At 47.4% G+C, this 26,887-nt stretch overlaps 1 protein-coding gene across 5 annotated transcripts in view; it reads left to right on the top strand.

Moving 5' to 3' along the window:
- The window catches only part of NRXN3 (neurexin 3), a 512,486-nt gene that overhangs the window by 439,637 nt on the left and 45,962 nt on the right, over nt 1–26,887 (top strand). Inside the window, exon 1 of one of the 5 annotated variants that reach the window (XM_073587131.1) lies at nt 5,710–6,035. The exons of the other annotated variants lie outside the window; for them this stretch is intronic. Within the exon in view, the coding sequence (XP_073443232.1) occupies nt 5,876–6,035 (160 nt within the window). The 5' untranslated portion in view covers nt 5,710–5,875. Of the gene's footprint in view, nt 1–5,709; nt 6,036–26,887 lie in introns of those variants that run through there. 5 annotated transcript variants of the gene reach the window in all.

Genomic DNA, 26,887 nt, shown 5'->3' with positions numbered 1-26,887 from the left:
TCCCACCCCGTGTCCAGGATAGTGGGAGATGCTTGATGTCCCACCCCGTGTCCGGGGCAGTGAGAGATGCTTGATGTCCCACCCTGTGTCCAGGGCAGTGGGAGATGCCTGATGTCCCACCCCGTGTCCAGGATAGTGGGAGATGCTTGATGTCCCACCCCGTGACCAGGGCAGTGAGAGATGCCTGATGTCCCACCCCGTGTCCAGGATAGTGGGAGATGCTTGATGTCCCACCCCGTGACCAGGGCAGTGAGAGATGCCTGATGTCCCACCCTGTGTCCAGGGCAGTGAGAGATGCTTGATGTCCCACCCCGTGTCCAGGGCAGTGGGAGATGCTTGATGTCCCACCCCGTGTCCAAGGCAGTGGGAGATGCCTGATGTCCTACCCTGTGTCCTGGGCAGTGGCAGTGGGAGATACTATACCTGATGCCCACCCCGTGACCAGGACAGTGGGAGATGCTTGATATCCCACCCGTGTCCAGGGCAGTGGGAGATGCCTGACGTCCCACTCTGTGTCCAGGACTGTGGGAGATGCCTGGTGTTGGAGATGCCTTTAAAAGGTTGAGTGAATCATCAAGTGTTGTCCTCTAAGCAGAGCGGGAGTCTCGGCATAATTCCTGTAGTCCATCATTGATGGTTCTATAACTTTTAACATTGACATTGTGGAGGACCCTTGGCTAAACACCACCTTTTGGTTTTGCATCTGGAGCATAATTCTTCTTTAGGTCCACTGTGCTGGAGCAACTGCTTATCTGGGGCTCTGCTCTACAGTTATGGAATAATAGAAGTGTAGCGACAGGTCAGCCGGCTGAGTTGAGGAGTCTCCAAAACTGGTCCAGGCTGAGATGGCTCCTGAGAGTTAGTTTTTCTTTTTTTGTGTAGTAATTAAAGTGAGCATCCTTTGCTGTAGCACTTGGCACCGTCTGCAGCACTTCTACAAGAGATGGCATGATGGCAAAGAATGACTTTTTATTTCCTGGGGCGGAGAAGCTGGCCTCCTTCACTGGAATAAAAGTGTAAATGTGTGAGGATGGGGACATGTATTTTAGACTTTTTTTTCTAATGAAAAGATGAGATTTTAGTATTTATGAGGCTATCTTATTTTACGAGAGGCTCGATGGGTCGTTATGAACGTACAGAATTGGAATTTACTGGAGATAATTAACACTGATGTTTGTGGAGTGTGCAGAATACTGAACGAGGGCCCAGTGATGTGTACTGAGCTCGCCACCTGAATCTGGGGAGACATTACTCCTGCTACAGGGGGAGAATATCAAGGGTGTCATGTGACTAGAGCCCACCCACCACAAACGAGAATAGTTCCCCCTTCTCCATATCGACAAATGTATTGGGACACTTCCACATTTCACCTCTGGGGGCTTCTCTGTTCTCCATGTACATTAATATGGAGAAAAGTATGTGCCCCCACCTTCAGGGGCTTCTCTGTCCTCCATCTACATCCATCGACATTAATATAGAGAAAAGTATGTGCCCCCCACATCCACATTCGCGGGGGCTTCTGTGTCCTCATCTGCATCCATACACATTAATATGGAGAAAAGTATGTGCCCCCCATATCCACCTCCGGGGGCTTCTCTGTCCTCATCTACATCTATAGACATTAATATGGAGGAAAGTATGTGCCCCTCACATCCACATTCGCGGGGGCTTCTCTGTCCTCATCTACATCCATAGACATTAATATGGAGAAAAGTATGTGCCCCCCATATCCACCTCCGGGGGCTTCTCTGTCCTCATCTACATCTATAGACATTAATATGGAGAAAAGTATGTGCCCCCCACATCCACCTCCGGGGGCTTCTCTGTCCTCATCTACATCCATAGACATTAATATGGAGAAAAGTATGTGCCCCCCACATCCACCTTCGGGGGGCTTCTCTGTCCTCCTCTACATCCATAGACATTAATATGGAGAAAAGTAAGTGCCCCCCACATCCACCTCCGGGGGCTTCTCTGTCCTCATCTACATCCATAGACATTAATATGGAGAAAAGTATGTGCCCCCCACATCCACCTCCGGGGCTTCTCTGTCCTCATCTACATCCATAGACATTAATATGGAGAAAAGTATGTGACCCCCACATCCACCTCCGGGGGCTTCTCTGTCCTCATCTACATCCATAGACATTAATATGGAGAAAAGTATGTGCACCTCTCATCCACCTCCAGGGGCTTCTCTGTCCTCATCTACATCCATAGACATTAATATGGAGAAAAGTATGTGCCCCCCACATCCACCTCTGGGGTCTTCTCTGTCCTCATCTATATCCATAGACATTAATGTGGAGGAAAGTATGTGCCCCCCACATCCACCTCTGGGGTCTTCTCTGTCCTCATCTATATCCATAGACATTAATATGGAGAAAAGTATGTGACCCCCACATCCACCTCCGGGGGCTTCTCTGTCCTCATCTACATCCATAGACATTAATATGGAGAAAAGTATGTGCCCCCCCCACATCCACCTCTGGGGTCTTCTCTGTCCTCATCTATATCCATAGACATTAATGTGGAGGAAAGTATGTGCCCCCACATCCACCTCCGGGGGCTTCTCTGTCCTCATCTACATCCATAGACATTAATATGGAGAAAAGTATGTGATCCCCACATCCACCTCCAGGGGCTTCTCTGTCCTCATCTACATCCATAGACATTAATATGGAGAAAAGTATGTGCCCCCCACATCCACCTCCGGGGGCTTCTCTGTCCTCATCTACATCCATAGACATTAATATGGAGAAAAGTATGTGCCCGCCACATCCACCTCCGGGGGCTTCTCTGTCCTCATCTACATCTATAGACATTAATATGGAGAAAAGTATGTGCCCCCCACATCCACCTCTGTGGTCTTCTCTGTCCTCATCTATATCCATAGACATTAATGTGGAGGAAAGTATGTGTCCCCCCACATCCACCTCTGGGGTCTTCTCTGTCCTCATCTATATCCATAGACATTAATGTGGAGGAAAGTATGTGCCCCCCACATCCACCTCTGGGGTCTTCTCTGTCCTCATCTATATCCATAGACATTAATGTGGAGGAAAGTATGTGCCCCCCACATCCACCTCCAGGGGCTTCTCTGTCCTCATCTACATCCATAGACATCAATATGGATAAAAGTATGTGCCCCCCACATCCACCTCCGGGGGATTCTCTGTCCTCATCTACATCTATAGACATTAATATGGAGAAAAGTATGTGACCCCCACATCCACCTCCGGGGGCTTCTCTGTCCTCATCTATATCCATAGACATTAATGTGGAGGAAAGTATGTGCCCCCCACATCCACCTCTGGGGTCTTCTCTGTCCTCATCTATATCCATAGACATTAATATGGAGAAAAGTATGTGACCCCCACATCCACCTCCGGGGGCTTCTCTGTCCTCATCTACATCCATAGACATTAATATGGAGAAAAGTATGTGCCCCCCCCACATCCACCTCTGGGGTCTTCTCTGTCCTCATCTATATCCATAGACATTAATGTGGAGGAAAGTATGTGCCCCCACATCCACCTCCGGGGGCTTCTCTGTCCTCATCTACATCCATAGACATTAATATGGAGAAAAGTATGTGATCCCCACATCCACCTCCAGGGGCTTCTCTGTCCTCATCTACATCCATAGACATTAATATGGAGAAAAGTATGTGCCCCCCACATCCACCTCCGGGGGCTTCTCTGTCCTCATCTACATCCATAGACATTAATATGGAGAAAAGTATGTGCCCGCCACATCCACCTCCGGGGGCTTCTCTGTCCTCATCTACATCTATAGACATTAATATGGAGAAAAGTATGTGCCCCCCACATCCACCTCTGGGGTCTTCTCTGTCCTCATCTATATCCATAGACATTAATGTGGAGGAAAGTATGTGTCCCCCCACATCCACCTCTGGGGTCTTCTCTGTCCTCATCTATATCCATAGACATTAATGTGGAGGAAAGTATGTGCCCCCCACATCCACCTCTGGGGTCTTCTCTGTCCTCATCTATATCCATAGACATTAATGTGGAGGAAAGTATGTGCCCCCCACATCCACCTCCAGGGGCTTCTCTGTCCTCATCTACATCCATAGACATCAATATGGAGAAAAGTATGTGCCCCCCACATCCACCTCCGGGGGATTCTCTGTCCTCATCTACATCTATAGACATTAATATGGAGAAAAGTATGTGCCCCCCACATCCACCTCCGGGGGCTTCTCTGTCCTCATCTACATCCATAGACATTAATATGGAGAAAAGTATGTGCCCGCCACATCCACCTCCGGGGGCTTCTCTGTCCTCATCTACATCTATAGACATTAATATGGAGAAAAGTATGTGCCCCCCACATCCACCTCTGGGGGCTTCTCTGTCCTCATCTACATCCATAGACATTAATATGGAGAAAAGTATGTGCCCCCCCACATCCACCTCTGGGGTCTTCTCTGTCCTCATCTATATCCATAGACATTAATATGGAGAAAAGTATGTGCCCCCACATCCACCTCCGGGGGGCTTCTCTGTCCTCATCTACATCCATAGACATTAATATGGAGAAAAGTATGTGCCCCCCCACATCCACCTCTGGGGTCTTCTCTGTCCTCATCTATATCCATAGACATTAATATGGAGAAAAGTATGTGCCCCCACATCCACCTCCGGGGGACTTCTCTGTCCTCATCTACATCCATAGACATTAATATGGAGAAAAGTATGTGCCCGCCACATCCACCTCCGGGGGCTTCTCTGTCCTCATCTACATCTATAGACATTAATATGGAGAAAAGTATGTGCCCCCCACATCCACCTCTGGGGGCTTCTCTGTCCTCATCTACATCCATAGACATTAATATGGAGAAAAGTATGTGCCCCCCCACATCCACCTCTGGGGTCTTCTCTGTCCTCATCTATATCCATAGACATTAATATGGAGAAAAGTATGTGCCCCCCCACATCCACCTCTGGGGTCTTCTCTGTCCTCATCTATATCCATAGACATTAATGTGGAGTCGCACCTCTGCAGATATAACAACTCCCGCTCTTTTGGGTTTTCTGCTGTATTTTGGAGGCATCTGTGGGAATTTTTGCCTCTTTATCCCTGCCCCCTCTTTATTTCATCCCCTTATCTCTGATCCCTTTCCTTTATGTTTGTCTCCCTCTTTCTCTGTCCGCTCTTTATCTCTGCTCCCATCTTTATCTCTGCACCCCTCTTTATTTCTGCCTTTCTTTCTCTGCCCCATCTTTATCTCTGTTCCACCTCTTTATCTCTGCTCTTTTCTTTATCTCTGCACCCTCTCTTTATTTCTGCTTCCCTTCTTTCTATCTGCACCCCTCGTTATCTCAGCCCCCTTATCTCTGATCCCTCTCCTTATCTTTGCCTCCTTCTTTCTCTGCTCCCCCTCTTTATATCTGCCCTCCCTTTATCTCTGCTCCCCCATCTATCTCTGCACCCCTCTTTACCTCTGATCCCTCTTTACTTCTTCACCCCTCTCTATCTCTGCACCCCACTTTATCGCTGCACCCCTATTTACCTCTGCCCCCCTTTCCTCAGCCTACTTTTCTCTCGGGGTCTCGGTTTCTCTCTTCCTCCAGCGCGGTTCTCTGCGACCGTTCAGTGTAGCGGACAAGAGAGAGTTAATTACGAGCCGTACTCTCGCCGTTGATTGGTCAGGAGGCGCACTGCTATTTGCATACCACGCCCAGCGGGCAGTCAGAGCTCCTGAGCGCACCTGAGCGGCGCAGTCCGTGCTGGCACCTGGCGGGTGCGGGAGTTACCGGGCGACATGGAGCCCAGTGCGGGCTGGACGAGGAGCGGCTGCCGGGACCTGGGACCATGAGCCCTGAGCGCCTGGCGCTGCGCTGAGACGATGCGCCCTGGCTGTGCGCTGGCTGCGCTCCTGCTCTGGTCACTACTGTGGATTTGTGTGCTAAGCACCTCTGCCCGGACGTACCACGGAGGGAGAGCGCACCATCACCCGGAGCCCGTGTCCATATATCGGACGCCCAGCGCCCTGCGCGGAGGACACGGTGCGTGCAGCATGGCAGGAGGGAAGGATGGACAGGTGACCGCAGAGGGGGAGCCTGAGGATGGACAGGTGACCGCGGAGGGGGACCCTGCGGATGGACAGGTGACCGCGGAGGGGGACCCTGCGGATGGACAGGTGACCGCGGAGGGGGACCCTGCGGATGGACAGGTGACCGCGGAGGGGGACCCTGCGGATGGACAGGTGACCGCGGAGGGGGACCCTGCGGATGGACAGGTGACCGCGGAGGGGGACCCTGCGGATGGACAGGTGACAGCGGAGGGGGACCCTGCGGATGGACAGGTGACAGCGGAGGGGGACCCTGCGGATGGACAGGTGACAGCGGAGGGGGACGCTGCGGATGGACAGGTGACCGCGGAGGGGGACGCTGCGGATGGACAGGTGACCGCGGAGGGGGACGCTGCGGATGGACAGGTGACCGCGGAGGGGGACGCTGCGGATGGACAGGTGACCGCGGAGGGGGACGCTGCGGATGGACAGGTGACCGCGGAGGGGGACCCTGCGGATGGACAGGTGACCGCGGAGGGGGACCCTGCGGATGGACAGGTGACCGCGGAGGGGGACCCTGCGGATGGACAGGTGACCGCGGAGGGGGACCCTGCGGATGGACAGGTGACCGCGGAGGGGGACCCTGCGGATGGACAGGTGACCGCGGAGGGGGACCCTGCGGATGGACAGGTGTCTGGGGACAGGCTGTGACCTGATTCTAGCTACAGTCCCATCCCCTGATGACACCACGTCTGCGATGAAACATGTTGGAGGGACGTGTGCTCGAGTAAAAAGTGTCCTATCTACCTTATAGTGTTGACACCCGGGATGTCACTAAGTGATATTTTGGCAGTCGCACTAACACTATATTTGGATTGTTTAGACAATATAAGGACAGAACGTATCAGGTTTAGTTTACTCCACTATTTTAATTTATAATAAAAGTTACGTTTTAGAACTTGTTAGTGCGGGTCATTGCTGGGTCATCCCAAATTGTAGATAACTGTTATTATATATCCCTCCCAAGCCCTTACAAGATCTCCACAATTTGCATATTGATTTTGTACATGATATAGCGAGACATAGACACTGACCGTAGTGGATCTGGGGGAAAGCGGATTACGGTACATGGAAAATAGTCTGGAGTAATGGAGCTGTGGAAGCACAGAGATGTTGCTTTATAGCAGATGATGGATGGGGTATATGATGGCTGCTGTGGGTGGAGGGGTTAAACACAGACATGTAGGTGGGATTCTCCTGGGCTGGTGCCTTGTGGCTGCTGTACACACTGTACTCTGTGGCAGTGGACATTACAGCTATGATTTTGGGGTCTAGTTGAGGCTGATAGATGCACAAAAAGTTTGCCAGCTGTTGTTGTGGCACTCTGCCATGATTGGCAGTGTCCCTACTTTGCCAACACTGCTGTGCGGACTGGAGCTGCCCGTGGGCTCATGCAACTTCTGCTCTGCGCCGGCACTAATCTCCCTCACACATGGCTGCCTCATCATCTTTGCGGGGCATTGTGTCTGCTTATTGCTGCTTCTTGCCGTTATGCCCTAGAGACCCCCTTATGTAGTTTTGGAGGTCTGAGGACGTTCGGTGAGATCAGAAGACTCCTCCATCGATCTCCCTTCACGTCTTCTTGTCCAATCCCTTTTACAGCTTTGTTACTTCTCTCTGATATTGGTGGTAGTTGAAGACAGAACGGACCTCACATTGGCCTCCATTCATGTGACTGTGTGGCAAGTGGTGGCCCCAGGAGCTCGCATTTTGAGCATCACTCCTTCTATCCCAACCTCCGTATGATAGATAGTATGACTACCATCATCCTTGTGCCCAGGAGCTTGCCCTCCAGTAACACTACAAGTGGTGGGTTGGCTCGGTGAGTAGCGGGTTGGCTCGGTGAGGCGGCTCTGCTCCTGTAGTCCTGACACTGCGCCTGATCCTCATCTCTGGATCCTGGGGAGCATCGGCCTCAATGTAATTCTCCTCATCTCCTGACTCTATGAATATAAATGAGTAGAGCTGCAGCTAATGACCCCTGAGCCCAGGACAGGAGGCAAGAAGTGCTCCCCCCTGTGTGGTCCATAATAGACATCCATCAGGCACCATACGATGCCATTACCTCCCCAATATGTCTGATCTACACCCCCCACTTCACTTTCTGGTGACTCTCTTCCCTACTCTCTCCTGTCTGCGCAGTGCACACTCTGCCTTTTTGTGGGCTCTCTCCTTGTATAATCTGCCGCTACTGTTGATGTCTGGTCATTAGATTCTATTCGCTATTTGTAAATTGCCCCCAGTGCAGTATGTGAAGGGTTAAGGTGCTGTGGACAGTGGTGCCCTCCACTGTCAGCAGCCTCCTTTTCATCAGACTGTTATTTATCCTTTTTGATAAAGTGACAAGATCATTGCCGCGTGTTCAGTATCGGAGCGGTGAGACTTTCTGCCTAATTGATCGTGTTCCCTGCTCTGTAATGGCTCTGTGTTGTCAGGATGGATTGGTATCTGCACAAAGGGTTAATGGATGTCACAGGAAATGGACATAAATGACCCAGAACAAACATCAGGGTGTGGCAAGGTGACCCCATCTGCAGGCAGCAGAAGATCCCCCTGTGGTTGGGACCAGACAGCGTGGTTAATTGCCTCTGGCATTTTTTATTAGGGTCATTGTTGTATAGTGAGCGGTGTATAGTGATGGGGTGAGGGGTGTATAATGGGGAGAATGGGAGGTGTATAACGGGGGTGTACAGTGATGGGGTGGCTGGGTGTACAGTGAGGGTTGTATAATGGGAGGTGATGGGGTGTATAGTGATGGGGTGTATAGTGAGGGTGTATAATGGGGTGGCGGAGTGTATATTGGGGGTGTATAGTGATGGGATGAGGGGTGTATAGTGATAGGGTGAGTTGTATATAATGGGGAGGAGGGGTGGGGTTTATAGTGATAGGGTGAGGGGTATAAAACGGGGGTGGTGGGGTTTATAGTGATGGGGTGAGTGATGGCGGGATATATAGTGATGAGGTGAGGGGTATATAGTGATAGGGTGAGGGGTGTATAATGGGGTGTATAGTGATGGGTTGAGGGTGTATAATGGGAGAGTGGTGGGTTGTATAGTGATAGGTGTGTGGGAGAGGGGGCGGCCGGGTGTATAGCTATGAGGGGATGACGGAGTGTATAGTGATAGGGTGATTTGTGTTTAATGGGGAAGGGTGGCTGGGTGTATAGTGATGGGGTGACACGGTGTATAGATATGGGGGGGCGGTGAGATGTATAGTGATAGAGTGAGTTATGTGTAACGGGGGGAGTGCAGACAGGATGTATAGTGATAGGGTGAGGAGTATGTAACGGGGAGAGTGACAGTGGTGTGTATAGTGATGGGATGAGTGGTGTATGACAGGTCGTGTATAGTGATCGGGTGAGGGGTGTATAACAGGGAGGGACAGTGGTGTGTTTAGTGATGGGGGGTATATAATGGGGAGGGACAGTGGTGTGTGACCTGGGGGTAGCCATGTGGTAATAGAGGGGGTCTCCATTATAGTATGCAACGACTTCTATCAATGTCTCATTATTGTCGATGACGTCCTGCCAGAAGTCTTCACATAATTTATTTTCCATGGACTGCTAGCCCCTCTCTATGAGTGCTCACATGTGCGTACAGCCAATCCCCCCAAGTGCTCCAGCTGGGAGCCCTGAATAATGGGGCCAGCCAGCCACTATTGGCCTGGGACTCGTGCAATGAATGCCTGGCTGTTCAGGTGGGCTCTGTGGGTGTGTGGCTAACATACGGTCTTCTAGGTAGCCCCGCAGACAATGGAGGTGGCCGGGTCGGAGGCAGTAACGCTGGAGAGCGTAGGAGCACTGCTGTCACAGGGACATGGTGATTACCGGCTGCTCCCTGCAATGTATTTCAGCTTTATGGAGATGGTTTAGAGACCGTTTCAGCCGACTTCATCTTCTCCCACCAGAGGATTCATGGTGTTGGGTTATACAATATTGAAGCAGTAAATCCAGCGTGGATGACTCGGCTCATCCTTGTCTCCTCCAGGGACGCTGTGACTTATGTTTCGTCCCAAGACCAGCGCGGCTGTGATGCCTCGTAGACCTGGCATCTTATTGTTCACAGAGGCTCCAGTCCTTACTTAACAATAATGTAGATTAGGGAGCAGATAATCCAGTTGTCACATCGGCAGGTGAAGCGATCACTGTGCAGCGATAGTCAGAGGAGCGCTCCACCTGCTGCCAGCTATCAGTGGGTGGGCTGTCATCTAGGGGCATCACTTCTAACCTGCCTAGAATCTATCCACCAGAGTGGGTGATGCTTCAGTATCGAGGGAATCTGGATAGGAGTAAGGAAAAGGAGAAGCTGAACTGCTCCCTGGAAACGTGTATATACAGTGCCTTACGAAAGTATTTGGCTTCCTGGAACTTTTCAACCTTTTCCCACATATCATGCTAGAAACATAAACATACCAAATGTAAATTTTTGGTGAAGAATCAACAAGTGGGATACAATTGTGAAGTTGAACGAAATTTATTGGTTATTTTAAATTTTTGTGGAAATTCAAAAACTGAAAAGTGGGGCGCGCAATATTATTCGGCCCCTTTAACTTAATACTTTGTTGCGCCACCTTTTGCTGCGATTACAGCTGCAAGTCCCTTGGGGTATGTCTCTATCAGTTTTGTACATTGAGAGACTGAAATTCTTGCCCATTCTTCCTTGGCAAACAGCTCAAGCTCAGTGAGGTTTGATGGAGATCGTTTGTGAACCGCAGTTTTCAGCTCTTTCCACAGAATCTCGATTGGATTCAGGTCTGGTCTTAGAATGGCCAAGTCAAACACCTGGATACGTTTATTTGTGAACATTGCAGGTTTTGCTTTATGTTTTGGATCATTGTCTTGTTGGAAGCCAAATCTCCGTACCAGTCTCAGGTCTTTTGCAGACTCCAACAGGTTTTCTTCAAGAATGGTCCTGTATTTGACTCCATCCAGCTTCCCATCTATTTTAACCATCTTCGCTGTCCCTGCTGGAGAAAAGCAGCCCCAAACCATGATGCTGCCACCACCATGTTTGACTGTGGGGATGGTGTGTTCAGGGTGATGAGCTGTGTTGCCTTTACGCTAAACATATCGTTTGGCATTGTTGCCAAAAAGTTTGATTTTAGTTTCATCTGACCAGAGCACCTTCTTCCACATGTTTGGTGTGTCTCCCAGGTGGCTTGTTGCAAACTTTAAACGACACTTTTTATGGATATCTTTGAGAAATGGATTTCTTCTTGCCACTCTTCCATAAAGGCCAGATTTGTGCAGTGTACGTCTAATTGTTGTCCTATCGACAGATAATCCCACCTCAGCTGTAGATCTCTGCAGTTCATCCAGAGTGATCATGGGCCTCTTGGCTGCATCTCTGATCAGTCTTCTCCTTGTTTGAGATGAAAGTTTAGACGGACGGCCGGGACTTGGTAGATTTGCAGTGGTATGATACTCCTTCCATTTCAATATGATCGCTTGCACAGTGCTCCTTGGGATGTTTTGAAAATTACCGTATATACTTGCGTATAAGCCGAGATATTCAGCCCATTTTTTTGGGCTGAAAGTCCCCCTCTCGGCTTATACGTGAGTCATATACCGGGGGTTGGCCGGGCGGGGGTGTAGGAGATCATACCTCTCCTAGCAAGTCTCTTGCAGCCCCCGTGCTTATTCCATCTTCTCGGAGATTATGCACATATGTAATGAGCGGCACCACGTGACCGCTGAAAGCAGGAAGAACAGCGCTGAGAAGATGGAATAAGCACTGGGGCTGCAAGAGACATGCTAGGAGAAGTGAGTATAGCGGAGGGAGCCATATTCACCTGTCCCCCCGTTCCACCACTGCGCGTCGCTCTGCTGTCTTGCTTCCTCTGGCAGTGACGTTCGGGTCAGAGGGCGCCATGACGTAGTTAGCAGACGCCCTCTGCCTGAGCAGTCACTGAAGAGCCGGCAACGCTGAGGAGCAACATCTGCAGCAGCAGGGACGAGGTGAGTATATAGGTTTTTTTTTTTTCTTAAATTGAGGCAGCAGCAGCAGCATTATAAGGGGCCACTAATAACTGTGCATCATTGTAAGGGGCCACTAATAACACTGCATCATTGTAAGGGGTCGATCACTGTGCAGCATTATAAAGGGCCACTAATAACTGTGCATCATTGTAAGGGGCCGCTCACTGGGCAGCATTATAAGGGCAGTAGCTTCGGCGTTTTCCACCCTAGGCTTATACGCGAGTCAATAAGTTTTCCCAGTTTTTTTGTGACAAAATTAGGGGTGTCGGCTTATACACGAGTATATACGGTTTTTTGTATCCAAATCCGGCTTTAAACTTCTCCACAACAATATCACGGACCTGCCTGTTGTGTTCCTTGGTCTTCATGATGCTATCTGTGCATCAAACAGAACCCTGAGACTATCACAGAGCAGGTGCATTTATATGGAGACTTGATTACACACAGGTGGATTATATTTATCATCATTATTCATTTAAAACAACATTGGATCATTCAGAGATCCACAATGAACGTCTGGAGTGAGTTTGCTGCACTGAAAGTAAAGGGGCCGAATAGTATTGCACGCCCCACTTTTCAGTTTTTGAATTTCCACAAAAAATTATTATAACCAACAAATTTCGTTCATCTTCACCATTATGTTCTACTTGTTGTTGATTCTTCACCAAAAATTTACATTTGGTATCTTTATGTTTGAAGCATGATATGTGGGAAAAGGTTGAAAAGTTCCAGGGAGCCGAATACTTTCGCAACGCACTGTATATAATATACGTACAGTACTTCAAAAAGTCTTCATACCTTGTGAATTTCTCCACATTAGTTCACGTTATACCCAGTAGCGTAAATGTATTTAATTGGGATTTTATGTGGCACAGCACAAAGTAGAAAGTATTTGTGATGCGTAAAGGAAATGATACAAGGTCTTCTAAATATTTTACAAATATAAATCCAAACAATGTGAGGTTCATACACACTTACAGTTGTGTGAAAGTGTTTACCCTCTTCCTGATTTTCTATTCTTTTGCATGTTTGTCACAGTTAAATGTTTCAGATCACCAAACAAATGTAAATATTAATCAACACAAGTAAAACACAAAATGCTGGTTATAAATGAAGGTCTTTATTATTAAGAAAAAAGAAATCCAAACCTTGATGGCCCTGTGTGAAAAAGTCATTGCTCCCTAATGCACTTATCAACTGGTTGGGCCGCCCTTAGCAGCAACAAGTGCAATCAAGCGTCTGTGATAACTTGCATTGAGTCTTTTACAACTCTCTGGAGGAATTTTGTCCCACTCATCTTTGCAGAATTTTTGTAACTCTGCCACATTGAAAATTTGCAAGGATGAACTGCCTTTTTAAGGACATGCCACAGCGTCTCAATCTGATAAAGGTCAGGACTTTGACTAGGCCACTCCAAAGACTTTTATTTTTCTTAAACAATTCAAAGGTGGACTTGCTAGTGTGTTTTGGATCCTTGTCCTGCTACATAACTCAAGTACTCTTCAGCTTGAGGTCACAATAAGATAGCCGGACATTCTCCCTGAGGATTTTTTGGTAGACAGTAGAATTCATGGTTCCAGTTACCACAGCAAGTCTTCCAGGTCCTAAAACAGCCCAAGACCATCACACTACCACCACCATATTTTACTGTTGGTATGATGTTCCTTTTCTGAAATGCTGTGTTAATTCTATGCCAGATGTACTGGGACAGACACCTTCCAAAAACTTCAACTTTCGCCTCGTCAGTCCACAGAGTATTCTCCCCAAAATCTTGAAGATCATCAGGATTTTTTCTGGCAAAACTGAGACTAGCGTTTATGTTCTTAGTGCTCAGCAGTGGTTTTCGTCTTGGAACTCTGCCATCCAGGCCATTTTTGCCCAGTCTCTTATGGTGGAGTCATGAACACTGATCTTAACTGAGGCAAGTGAGGCCTCCAGTTCTTTGGATGCTGTTGTGGGGTCTTTGGTGACCTCTTGGATGAGTCGTCTCTGCACTCTTGGGGTAATTTTGGTCGGCCAACCACTCCTGTAAAAGTTCACCACTGTTCCATGTTTTCACCATTTGTGGATAATGGCTCTCACTGTAGTTTGCTGGAGTTCCAAACCTTTAGAAATTGCTTTATAACTGCCTGATGTCTAGCTTTTGAGGATCTTTTGGTCTACTTCACTTTGTCAGGTAGGACTTGTTTAAGTGATTTTTTGATTGAGAACAGACGTGGAAGTAATTAGGCCTGGGTGTGGCGAGGGATTGTGAACTCAGCTTCCCAAAGATGTAATAAACCACAGTTAATTTATAGACCAACAACTTAGTGAGATCAACTCACTTAATATTCTTACAGCATATTAGGATATTCACTGTGCATAGATAAAACCTTCTCAAAAATGGTGAATAAACCAGAAAAGTCCAAATTTATAAATACTTAAAATTATTTTATTAGTTACAAAATAGATAAAAGAAGAACCGGGAAAAATGGACATAGTGCAATACCATAATAACAGGAGATAATAATCACATAATAAACATATGAGCCATGATTAACTTAAGTGATCATACAGAATCCATAGAATAATCAATATAAAATGCAAATAGTGAACAGACCTAGAGTCTGAAATACAGTAAAGTGCATAAAGAGTATAATAGGATCATAAATACCTGTGATCAATGGCCCAGTGAATCTCCAGCTCAGGGATGTCAGGGAGGCTGCGCAGAGTCCCCTGGTTGACCTGAGGTGAACTGATGAGCGTGGGAAAAAATTCAGAACCTTTCCCACGCTCATTAGTCCATCTCTGGTCAGCCAGGGAGGCTGCGCAGAGAGGAACTAATTCATTGTGGCAATGGTTTAGAACGGGCTGGCATTGGGGGACATGACTGACCAGCGGAGAGGTAAGGATACTGTTGATTTTTTGTTTTACTTTTTTTTTTTTTTACAAGTCGATGGTTTATTTGTGGATTAGCAGAGTAATAAATTTGGTCAAAAACTTGTTGTCTTTCATTAAAAGAATTTTTCATTAATGTCTGTTTTTTTTTTTTGTTTTTTTTTACCCTTTAATAGTCTATGGTTAATAATGGATCGGTGTCTTATTGACACCTCTCCATTATTAATCTGCTTAATGTCACCTTCCAATAGCAAGGTGACATTAACCCATTAATATTAACCCCCATTAGCCACCGCTACAGGGCAATGGGAATAGAGAGGCTAAGTGCTAGAAAAGGCTCATCTTTAAGATATGCCTTTTCTGGAGTGTCTGGGGGCAGATTTTTGTAGCCAGGGGAGGGCCAAAAACAATGGTCCCTCTCAAGCCTATTAAAATATGCCCTCACTCACTGGCTTTCCCTCTCTGGTTGCGCATTTACCGCGAGAGCCCACACAATTTTTTTAAACAAATGAACCCCTTTATTTAACACCTACATGTCCCAAATTTTATACACAAACCCTAATCTAATTATTAGTCAGGGACATATAAAAAAAAAAAAATGGTTTACTGTATGTAAACATGTGTCATTCCATGTCGGGTTTTAGAATGATTTTACAGAAGCCGGCAATTGAATTAGCGGCTATTATGCTATGTAGAACTCTGTGTAATAAATATATATATATATATATATATATATATATATATATATATATATACTGCTCAAAAAAATGAAGGGAACGCTTAAACAACAGAATATAACTCCAAGTAAATCAAACTTCTGTGAAATCAAACTGTCCACTTAGGAAGCAACACTGATTGACAATCAATTTCACATGCTGTTGTGCAAATGGATTAGACAACTCATGGAAATTATTGGCAATTATCAAGACACCCTCAAAGGAGTGGTTCTGTGGGTGGGGACCACCGACCTTATCTCAGTACCAGTGCTTTCTGGCTGATGTTTGGGTCACTTTTGAATGTTGGTTGTGCTTTCACACTCGGGGTAGCATGAGACAGACTCTACAACCCACACAAGTGGGTCAGGTAGTGCAGCTCATCCAGGATGGCACATCAATGCGAGGTGTGGCAAGAAGGTTTGCTGTGTCTGTCAGCGTAGTGTCCAGAGGCTGGAGACGTGGAGCGGCCGTAGGAGGGCAACAACTCGGCATCAGGGCCGCTACCTCAGCCTTTGTGCAAGGGGGAACAGGAGGAGCACTGCCAGAGCCCTGCAAAATGACTTCCAGCAGGCCACAAATGTGCATGTATCTGCACAAACGGTTAGAAACCGACTCCATGAGGATGGTCTGAGTGCCCGACGTCCACAGATGGGGGTTGTGCTCACAGCCGAACACCATGCGGCCCTCCAAAGAAATGCCACCCCACACCATTACTGACCCACTGCGAAACCGGTCATGCTGAAGGATGTTGCAGGCAGCAGGTCGCTCTCCACAGTGTCTCCAGACTCTGTCATGTGCTCAGTGTGAACCTGCTTTCATCTGTGAATTTGCTAATCCTGGTGTTCTGTGGCAAATGCCAAGCATCCTGCATGGTGTTGGGCTGTGAACACAACCCCCATCTGTGGAAGTCGGGCCCTCAGACCATCTTCATGGAGTTGTTTTCTAACCGTTTGTGCAGACACATGCACATTTGTTGCCTGCTGGAGGTCATTTTGCAGGGCTCTGGCAGTGCTCCTCCTGTTCCTCCTTGCACAAAGGCGGAGGTAGCGGCCCTGCTGCTGGGTTGTTGCCCTCCTACAGCCCTTCCATGTCTGCAGCCTCTCGACACTACGCTGACAGACACAGCAAACCACCTTGCCACAGCTCGCATTGATGTGCCATCCTGGATGAGCTGCACTACCTGACCCATTTGTGTGGGTTGTAGAGTCTGTCTCATGCTACCCCGAGTGTGAAAGCACAACCAACATTCAAAAGTGACCAAAACATCAGCCAGAAAGCATTGAAACTGAGATATGGTCTGTGGTCCCCACCTGCAGAACCACTCCTTTATTGAAGGTGTCTTGATAATTGCCAATAATTTCCATCTGTTGTCTATTCCACTTGCACAACATCATGCGAAAATGATTTGTCAATCAGTGTTGCTTCCTAAGTGGACAGTTTGATTTCACAGAAGTTTGATTTATTTGGAGTTATATTCTGTTGTTTAAGTGCTCCCTTTACTTTGTTGAGCTGTGTGTATGTATGTGTGAGTGTATGTGTATATATATATATATATATATACACAGTTGTGGCCAAAAGTATTGACACCCCTGCAATTCTGTCAGATAATACTCAGTTTCTTCCTGAAATTGATTGCAAACACATTCTTTGGTATTATTATCTTCATTTAATTTGTCTTAAATGAAAAAACACAAAAAGAATTGTCCGAAAGCCAAATTGGATATAATTCCACACCAAACATAAAAAAGAGGGTGGACAAAAGTATTGACACTGTTCGAAAAATCATGTGATGCTTCTCTAATTTGTGTAATTAACAGCACCTGTAACTTATCTGTGGCACCTAACAGGTGCTGGCAATAACTAAATCACACTTGCAGCCAGTTGACATGGATTAAAGTTGACTCAACCTCTGTCCTGTGTCCTTGTGTGTACCACATTGATCATGGAGAAAAGAAAGAAGACCAAAGAACTGTCTGAGGACTTGAGAAACCAGATTGTGAGGAAGCATGAACAATCTCAAGGCTACAAGTCCATCTCCAAAGACCTGAATGTTCCTGTGTCTACCGTGCGCAGTGTCATCAAGAAGTTTAAAGCCCATGGCACTGTGGCTAACCTCCCTAGATATGGACGGAAAAGAAAAATTGACAAGAGATTTCAACGCAAGATTGTGCGGATGTTGGATAAAGAACCTCGACTAACATCCAAACAAGTTCAAGCTGCCCTGCAGTCCGAGGGTACAACAGTGTCAACCCGTACTATCCGTCGGCGTCTGAATGAAAAGGGACTGTATGGTAGGAGACCCAGGAAGACCCCACTTCTTACCCCGAAACATAAAAAAGCCAGGCTGGAGTTTGCCAAAACTTACCTGAAAAAGCCTAAAACGTTTTGGAAGAATGTTCTCTGGTCAGATGTGACAAAAGTATAGCTTTTTGGGCAAAGGCATCAACAGAGTTTACAGGAGAAAAAAGAGGCATTCAAAGAAAAGAACACGGTCCCTACAGTCAAACATGGCGGAGGTTCCCTGATGTTTTGTGGTTGCTTTGCTGCCTCTGGCACTGGACTGCTTGACCGTGTGCATGGCATTATGATGTCTGAAGACTACCAACAAATTTTGCAACATAATGTAGGGCCCAGTGTGAGAAAGCTGGGTCTCCCTCAGAGGTCATGGGTCTTCCAGCAGGACAATGACCCAAAACACACTTCAAAAAGCACTAGAAAATGGTTTGAGAGAAAGCACTGGAGACTTCTAAGGTGGCCAGCAATGAGTCCAGACCTGAATCCCATAGAACACCTGTGGAGAGATCTAAAATTGGCAGTTTGGAGAAGGCACCCTTCAAATATCAGGGACCTGGAGCAGTTTGCCAAAGAAGAATGGTCTAAAATTCCAGCAGAGCATTGTAAGAAACTCATTGATGGTTACCGGAAGCGGTTGGTCGCAGTTATTTTGGCTAAAGGTTGTGCAACCAAGTATTAGGCTGAGGGTGCCAATACTTTTGTCTGGCCCATTTTTGGAGTTTTGTGTGAAATGATCAATGTTTTGCTTTTTGCTTCATTCTCTTTTGTGTTTTTTCATTTAAGACAAATTAAATGAAGATAATAATACCAAAGAATTTGTGTTTGCAATCATTTTCAGGAAGAAGCTGAGTATTATCTGTCAGAATTGCAGGGGTGTCAATACTTTTGGCCACAACTGTGTGTGTGTGTGTATGTGTGTGTATGTATATATATATATATATATATATGTGTTTATAACTATTCTTTTGTTTCTTTATTAAATATGTCTGTGTAATTTTACGGTCTCGCAACATGAATTGCCGGCTTTTGTTAAAGGACACCTGATGCCTATTTCTCGCAAGTCACTCTTGTGGTCCGTGTGTAATCCGATTTTTTTATTTTTTTTATTTTTTTTCTCGCACTCATAGGCTTGCATTGGCGAGTCTGATCTGATAATAGGTGACAATTGCAGCATGCTGCGATTTATCTCGGCCCGAGGAAAATGGCCGAGAAAAAAAATCGGATGATGGGAGCTGCCCCATAGATTAACATTGGGACGATTGCAATGCGATGTTTTATCGCATTGCACTTGTCTGTTTTTGTCAGGGACTTGGACCTTCCTAAACACTCTGCAGAGCTTTTAGGCTCTAGACTAAAGGAAAATAACCTGATAACTTCTGGTACCTGTTTTCATAGTGTAGAAGCAGAGAAAAGGAATTCCTTCCATCCTTTTCTCAAGACTGTGCTCTAGTGTATTGCAGTGATGTTCTTGGGCTGGTGGAAAAAAATTAGCATTGTGTAAATTGCGAGCAAGTGGAGATTCTTTATTGATTCATCCTAAAAATATCTGGAAGTTGTGCTACTGCACAATGGCAGCAAGTATGCGTCAGTGCCTGTAGGGTATTCTCTGCACTTGAAAGAAAGCTATGTAAATTTAGTGTCACGATGTGACTTGGCCCTGTGTGACACAACCCAATGATTGGTCGGTCACCAAGCAACAAAACAAGGGGACACTGGGGACACAATTACAACTGTGGGCCCTTCAATAGGGAACGGGGAAGTGGACACCTCCTGCACTCTCCTAAGGAGGAGCCCTGAACTTTCCTCACATTCCCTATACAGGTTATTTCAACCTGTCGCCGACCAGGATACCTCAGCCCTCACTCACCCTACACCTATCCCTCAGTAGGGAATTGGTAATTGGACACTGGTCCCCACCGCTGCACTAATACAACACAAGGGAAAGTAACGGACAGGGAAAAACAAACAGCTTTCTCTGCTGCCAATGCTCTGAGGCAGCAGAGCAAGGCACCCAAATTCAGCTTTCATCAGACACACCACTGCTCCAGATAGCTCCTCTCTTCTCAAAGATTGGTTTGCAAAGGACTTGCTATTACTAACAGTCAGCTGGTGTACCAGGTGACCTTATATAGGAGTGGGAGTGGTCTCCACTAGCAGACTAAACATGTAGTAACACCAGCGGCAAAAACTGATATTAACCCCCAATGGCCTGAAAGGAAAAAAGTTTATATCAGAGACTCCAGAATCTGACAGATCCAAAAATGGATCGTGACATTTAGACTTTATCTTCAAGAAACCTAACTATGAGGATCAAGGATGGTCAGTATTTGGTGATCTGAAAGTTCTCTCTATGCTCCTTGGGCAGCAAGGAGGATACACAGATTACCCATGCTTATTGTGTGAATGGGACAGCCAGGATAGGATTCATCACTGAAGCCAAAAAGTTGGCCAACGAGAACATCTTTGCAACCTGGACTCAATAACATGGTTGTTTAAAGTTTTAGTTGACCCCACTGAAGTTCTCCTGCCACCACTCCACAGTAAGCTTGGGCTGATTAATCAGTTTGTGAAAGCTCTAATGAAAGGAGAGACTATTAGATATCTGTGTACCAAGCTTCAGGGACTGTCCGAAGGAAGCAAAACTGAAGGAAGGCATTTTTGTGGGTCTGGATATTGGGAAATTCATGAAAGACAACGTGTTTGAAACAAAATTGAAATCTGGTGAGAAAGGGACTTGGGACTCTTTTAAAGTCATGAAGAAATTTCTAGGTAACAACAAAAATCCAAAATTGAAGTCCACTGTGAAGAACATGCTGAAACGTTTTAAAGCCTTGGGTTGTCTGATGAATTTGAAGTTTGACTTTACTGAAAATCTTGGTGCCGTTAGAGAAGAGCAAGGAGAAAGATTTTATGAGGATATCAAGGAGATGGAGAGACGATACCAAGATGGATGGAACATGACATCATGGACTACTGCTAGATGCTTCACAGAAGAGATCCGCAGGCCTTCTATAAGAAAAAAAGATCAAGAGAAGCTTTGAAGAGAAAAGGAAAAGGCGCAAGAATTAATTTAATAATAATAATCTTTATATAGCGCTAATATATTCCGCAGCGCTTTACAGTTTGCACACATTATCATCGCTGTCCCTGATAGGGCTCACAATCTAAATTCCCTATCACTATGTCTTTGGAAGGAAACCGGAGTACCCAGAGGAAACCCACGCTAACACGGGGAGAACATACAAACTCCTTGCAGATGTTCTTGGTGGGAGTCGAACCCAGGACTCCAGCGCTGCAAGGCTGCAGTGCTATCTACTGAGCCACCATGCTGCCACGTGTACATTTTTGGCTACAATGAAGATTTTTCTTGTTCATCTCGCTTGTACGTAATTTCATGACCGTATTGTGCAGAATCCAAAAGTTGTGGCTAAAAATAGAATTTTTTTTTAAAAATCCAGGCATAAGAAAACATAAGAATCAGTCATTGGATTTGTGACGTATCCGTTTAGTCAGCACATATGTGTGACTCCATGTCTCTCGGCGCTTGCTTTGTCTCTTTTTATCCTATTTACATAGATCCATCAATAATAGAGTGCGATTATACAAAACTAACATTTAATTGAACATGCTCTACAATGAGCTAATTAGTCATTGGACAAAGCTCTGCGAGGGGGAGATTGGGGGCCGCGTGTATCGGAATGAATGTCCCTCTGAGTGACAGGGATAGCTGCTTGTGCCTCAGCTCATTGCCGAGCCGCAGATAAGGGGATTAGTTAGGGGCTTATTTGTTTTTATGCTGGATTTAACTAATACTGTCTTACATCGGGCCCCTGCAGGGGCGGCCGGGGGAGCGGGCTGACTTGCCAGCAGCTGTGCACAGGTTGCATTAGATTCGGTGTCCCGGCATCTTTGCACGGCGGCAGGTGACCTCATCTCTGGCTGTCTTCTTAAGCCGAGCTGGCATCTCCAAATCCCAGCGTATGGGGCTGTGGCAGCCTTCTCCTCTCATCTTGCTCCAGCCTGCGCTCCGTCCTGCGGCTTTGTAACATCCTGTAGCCGCAGCAGTTACAATGCATTAAGCTCTGCGAGCCGCGGGCCTGTTACAATCTATTTCTTCTCATTTCTTGCGCTTTCTAATTCATTTTGTTTCTGGCTCCAGCTTTTCACAAAACAAGCCACGTGAAATCTCGGCTCAGCTTTGTACGTCTCTTTCCAGAACTTTCCATTTATCTTCTCTGACCTCAAAGATGAGCCTGCCCCTAACAAGTCAATGTGGATTAATCTGCACACGTCCCTGATCGCGGGCATCGGCCCTCCCTTGGAGGGGTTGTCCTCCTGGCATACGCCCGGTCTGCTGTCACATTGGGCATGGCGGACGTGACCCGTTGGCTTCGGGCACAACACTCTGCAGGAGTTGCATTGCTGCGCCCCCACAATGTCAGTACGGGGTTTGTGCGTCCCCTTTTAAGCCCAGCTTTTTTTCCTCAGTTGAGGGTTAAACTTCAAAGAGATCCTCAAAAAGATAAAATAACTTGAGCCAGTGTCAGTTTGTGGGCTTTTAATGGATGTCTACCCAAAGCTGCCCCTAAGGCTATTACTTCAGGAGTGTGAGGGGCTGGCCCACGGGGCTATTAGCTGTGGGGTGTGCAGGACCGGCCCATGGGAATATTGCCTGCGGGACTGTGAGGGGCTGGGTCATAGGGCTATTACCTGGGAGGGGCCGGCTCACGGGCCCATTACCTGAGAGGTGTGGGGGGCCGGCTCACGGGCCCAATTCCTGAGGGGTGGGAGGGCCGGCTCATGGGGCTGATACCCGAGGAGCCGGCTCACGAGGCTCTTACCTGAGGGTTGCGAGGAGCCGGCTCATGGGGCTGTTTCCTGAGAGGCCGGCCCATGGGGCTGTTACCCGAGGAGCCGACTCACGAGGCTCTTACCTGAGGGTTGTGAGGAGCCGGCTCATGGGGCTGTTTCCTGAGAGGCCGGCCCATGGGGCTGTTACCCGAGGAGCCGGCTCACGAGGCTCTTACCTGAGGGTTGTGAGGAGCCGGCTCATGGGGCTGTTTCCTGAGAGGCCAGCCCATGGGGCTGTTACCTGAAGGGCCGGCCCATGGGACTGTTACCCGAGGGTTGTGAAGGACCGGCTCATAGGGCTGTTACCTGAGGGGGGTGACGGGCCGGCTCATGGCGCTATTACCTGTGGGAGCAATGAGCTTGGATGAGAACAGTAAATCCACAGCAGCTGTCAATACTAAGCAATGGGCAGAACAATTGTCTTTTATGGAGCTGATACTGATCCGAAGCTGCAGCTGCTGAAGCAGATGGGTTTCGTGGGCGGTGACTGCTGCCTGCAGAGGTCGGTGCCAGGGCTCTTTATACATGGCAGGTGATCCACAATGCCTCTGATCACATTTCCCCATCACCTCCATGTCCTAGTCTGGGCCCTGCACAATGCTGCAATGGCCGGGTACACCACAGCTTCACAGAGAAGTGCCTTTCATGATGAGCTCTCCAAGGTGCTGACACTGCTGTGCCGGCGCCATGCTTCTCTTTCTGTGACCGCAGACACTACAAGGCTCAGCAGAGGCTCCTGATCTCTGACACTCAGTTGGGGCCGGAGCTGCTGCTGATTTTTCTGCGGGAGGAAGGTGATGATTAGAGGTAATTTTCCGTGCGGTGGATCTGTCAGCGTCTAATGAAGCAAGAACGCCTTTCCTCAGGTGGACTCCGAGTCTGTGGTGGGAGGAGAAGGAAAACGGCCAAAAAAAGAAATGACTCTAATTGAGGCTCTGAAGAGATAAATGGGAAAGTTTGGAACAGCTGGAAACTGCTTTGACAGGAAAGTTTAAGGATTATTTATCCTCTCAGGTGGTCTGTTGTCACCATGGAAACGCTGCAAGAAGATACCGGGGTAAAGAGTCAAGGTTTTCTTATGGACATGAGAGCGGGGGAGGGGGACATGGCTCGTAATTTGATGGGTGGAGACGGATTCCCAGAGGACCATCTCCATTCCCTATCGGCCTGTGGAGTGTAAGAGGATCCGGAGAACTCAGAGGAAACACAGGGACAACATGCAAACTCCTTGCAGGTTTCGTCCATGGTGGCATTTGAGCCCAATAATACTAATTTGAGTTGGAATAATCTGCAAGTCTAGTACGGAGCTGGCGTCCTAGACCACTTCATTGTGGCGCTCCTGTTAGCATCCTGGACCACTTCAATGTGGCACTCCTGTTAGCATCCTAGACCACTTTATTGTGGCACTCCTGTTAGCATCCTAGACCACTTCATTGTGGCGCTTCTGTTAGCATCCTAGACCACTTCATTGTGGCGCTTCTGTTAGCATCTTGGACCACTTCATTGTGGTGCTCCTGTTAGCATCTTGGACCACTTTATTGTGGCACTCCTGTTAGCATCCTAGACCACTTCATTGTGTCGCTCCTGTTAGCATCCTAGACCACTTCATTGTTGCGCTCCTGTTAGCATCCTGGACCACTTCATTGTGGTGCTTCTGTTAGCATCTTGGACCACTTCATTGTGGCGCTCCTGTTAGCATCCTAGACCACTTCATTGTGGCGCTCCTGTTAGCATCTTGGACCACTTCATTGTGGCGCTCCTGTTAGCATTCTGGACCACTTCATTGTGGTGCTCTTGTTAGCATCCTGGACCACTTCATTGTGGCGCTCTTGTTAGCATCCTGAGCCACTTCATTGTGGCGCTCCTGTTTGCATCCTGGATGTCAGGAACACCGCACTGCACTTTCTCACTGAGCCAGTGCGCGTGTCCTGAGTACAAAAACGTGCGCAAAGATACCTGTGGAGCGGGACAGCAGTGGTGAAGATGCATGCTTCAGACTAACAGGACCTGAAGCACGTGACTGCTGGGGGCGTGGCCTAAGCTCCACAGAGCTAGGAGCTGCAGGAAAACTCCTAGAAAGGTAACTGCGGGACAAGTTACCAAGGGGCATAGGCAGAGACGTAAACCAGATTAAGCCGGGGTCAAAGCACGAGATAGCACCAAATACCAAAGGGTTAGACAGAACGGATAGTCAGGACGTAGCAATAGATCAGAAAACCAGAACGGGCAATTGAAGGTACAATAGGGACAAACTGTAACGGAGTAACGATAGCCAAGCCAGGAGGTCAGAACCGGAGAAGACGATAGTACCAAAACGTGAGACAGAGAACAAAGTGAGGAGACAGACTGGGTCATACATGGGAATCAAACAAGCAATGCAGTATACAAGCACACCAGGGGTCAGACACACAGCCAGAATAACAGTATAGCTGACAGGGAATCCTAGTCTGGAGTGAGTATAAATACCCCTCCCAGATCCAAAGAGAGGCTGGCAAAAGTTAACCCTGTGAGAACAGGACTTTAACCATGTCCTAACCATGACACTGGACCACTTCATTGTGGCACACCAGTTATTGTTGTGGACCGATTCGAGGCGTTCTTGTTAGCGTCTTGGACCACTACATTATACCTGAGACTTGTTTCCCCCTCATCTGTGTTAAAATTTACAGCACCAGGTCCATAAACTTAACTGAAAGAAAACGGCTCAAATTTTCAATTTTTCTGCATTTACTCCTGGAAAAAAATGTGAAAAAGGAAATTGAAACAAACGCAGTGACTAATATACAGAAAGCACATGTCCCATTAAAGGACATGCTAAGGACATCTTATCTGTGCAGTTATTAGACGGGGGGGCAGAACAGGAGCAGATCTGGAGGGGTGCAGAGCGGGAGAAGACCTGGGGGATGCAGCGCGGGAGCAGACTGTTGGGGGGGGGGCAGAGCAGGAGTGGACTGTGGAGGGCAGAAGAGGAGCGAGATGGGCGGGACAGAACATGAGCAGGTGGGGGGCAAGCTCATGTGAATGGGCAGTCACCACTGTACCGCTTTCACAGAAATGCCTGGAAACATCTGCATATCCAGTGTCAGACTGGGGTGAGAAGGGCCCACCAGTAACACTGACTTTGGGGGGGGGCATTTTTCACCTGCATACAAATATTACACTACCCTCGTTCACAAATTTACCTATATCTATATATAATTAACTGGGTAGTTTGGATAATGAATGATGAGATGCTGCTTGTTTTCTGTACAGAGTGAATCAAGTGAATTATGCCATATACTGCCATTACAGTGGGACTGGGGGCCCAGTTCTGCAGAGGGGCCCACCGGGGAATTCCCCTATTGCCCTATGGGCCAGTCTGAGCCTGTGCGTATCATTTGTGTTCTCATGGAATGAGACCATGATTTGGACGCCCCCGCTTTATATTGTGCACATCCTTGCCCCGGGCGCTCAGAGACCCTTTAAGGTGTCCTGTGATTTCTGCTATCAAGGTGTTATCCACAGAGCGTTTAGATTTCATGGATCGGCCTCCATTTTTCCACTTGTCCTGCAGAGCTGTGATTAGGTTGTTCGGTCATGTACTCTCTGGCCATATTGTGTACAGAAAGCTCTATATACCACAGCTCTAGACAGGTGCCATAGTAATGACGATCACTGACTGTTATGGTGGAGTGGTGTTCATACCCTGCATATAGCCGCACAGTACTGTATGATAAGACATGATGTAACATCAGAATATTGACTGCAGCTCTGGAGGAGAAGACACACTGTAACAGCAGAATAGAGACTGCAGCTCAGGAGGTGACTGGAGGATGAGAAACCATGTAAGTAACAGCAGAATAGTGGATAGTTTTGAGTGCTGGAGGGATAATCTTAGGATTTAAGGAAGTGTCGTTCTCTTCTCCCTCAGAGGTGATTGTGGGGACATTGGTGGAGCTGCTGTACCATGTCGTATGCTCTGTGCCACTGGTTACTGAATGTCGGGAAGCACTCTATTCTGTTATTTTCTCACTATTCCTCCCTCTCCTTTTGCAGCATTAATCACTTTGTGTACCCAGCTCCTATGCAGAC

The sequence above is a fragment of the Dendrobates tinctorius genome, unplaced genomic scaffold (assembly GCF_039654945.1).
Source record: "Dendrobates tinctorius isolate UK_male_01 unplaced genomic scaffold, ASM3965494v1 ptg000010l, whole genome shotgun sequence".
Taxonomy (NCBI): Eukaryota; Metazoa; Chordata; class Amphibia; order Anura; family Dendrobatidae; genus Dendrobates; species Dendrobates tinctorius.
The sequence above is the reverse complement of the archived record's forward strand: the minus strand, read 5'-3'. Positions and strand labels throughout refer to the sequence as shown.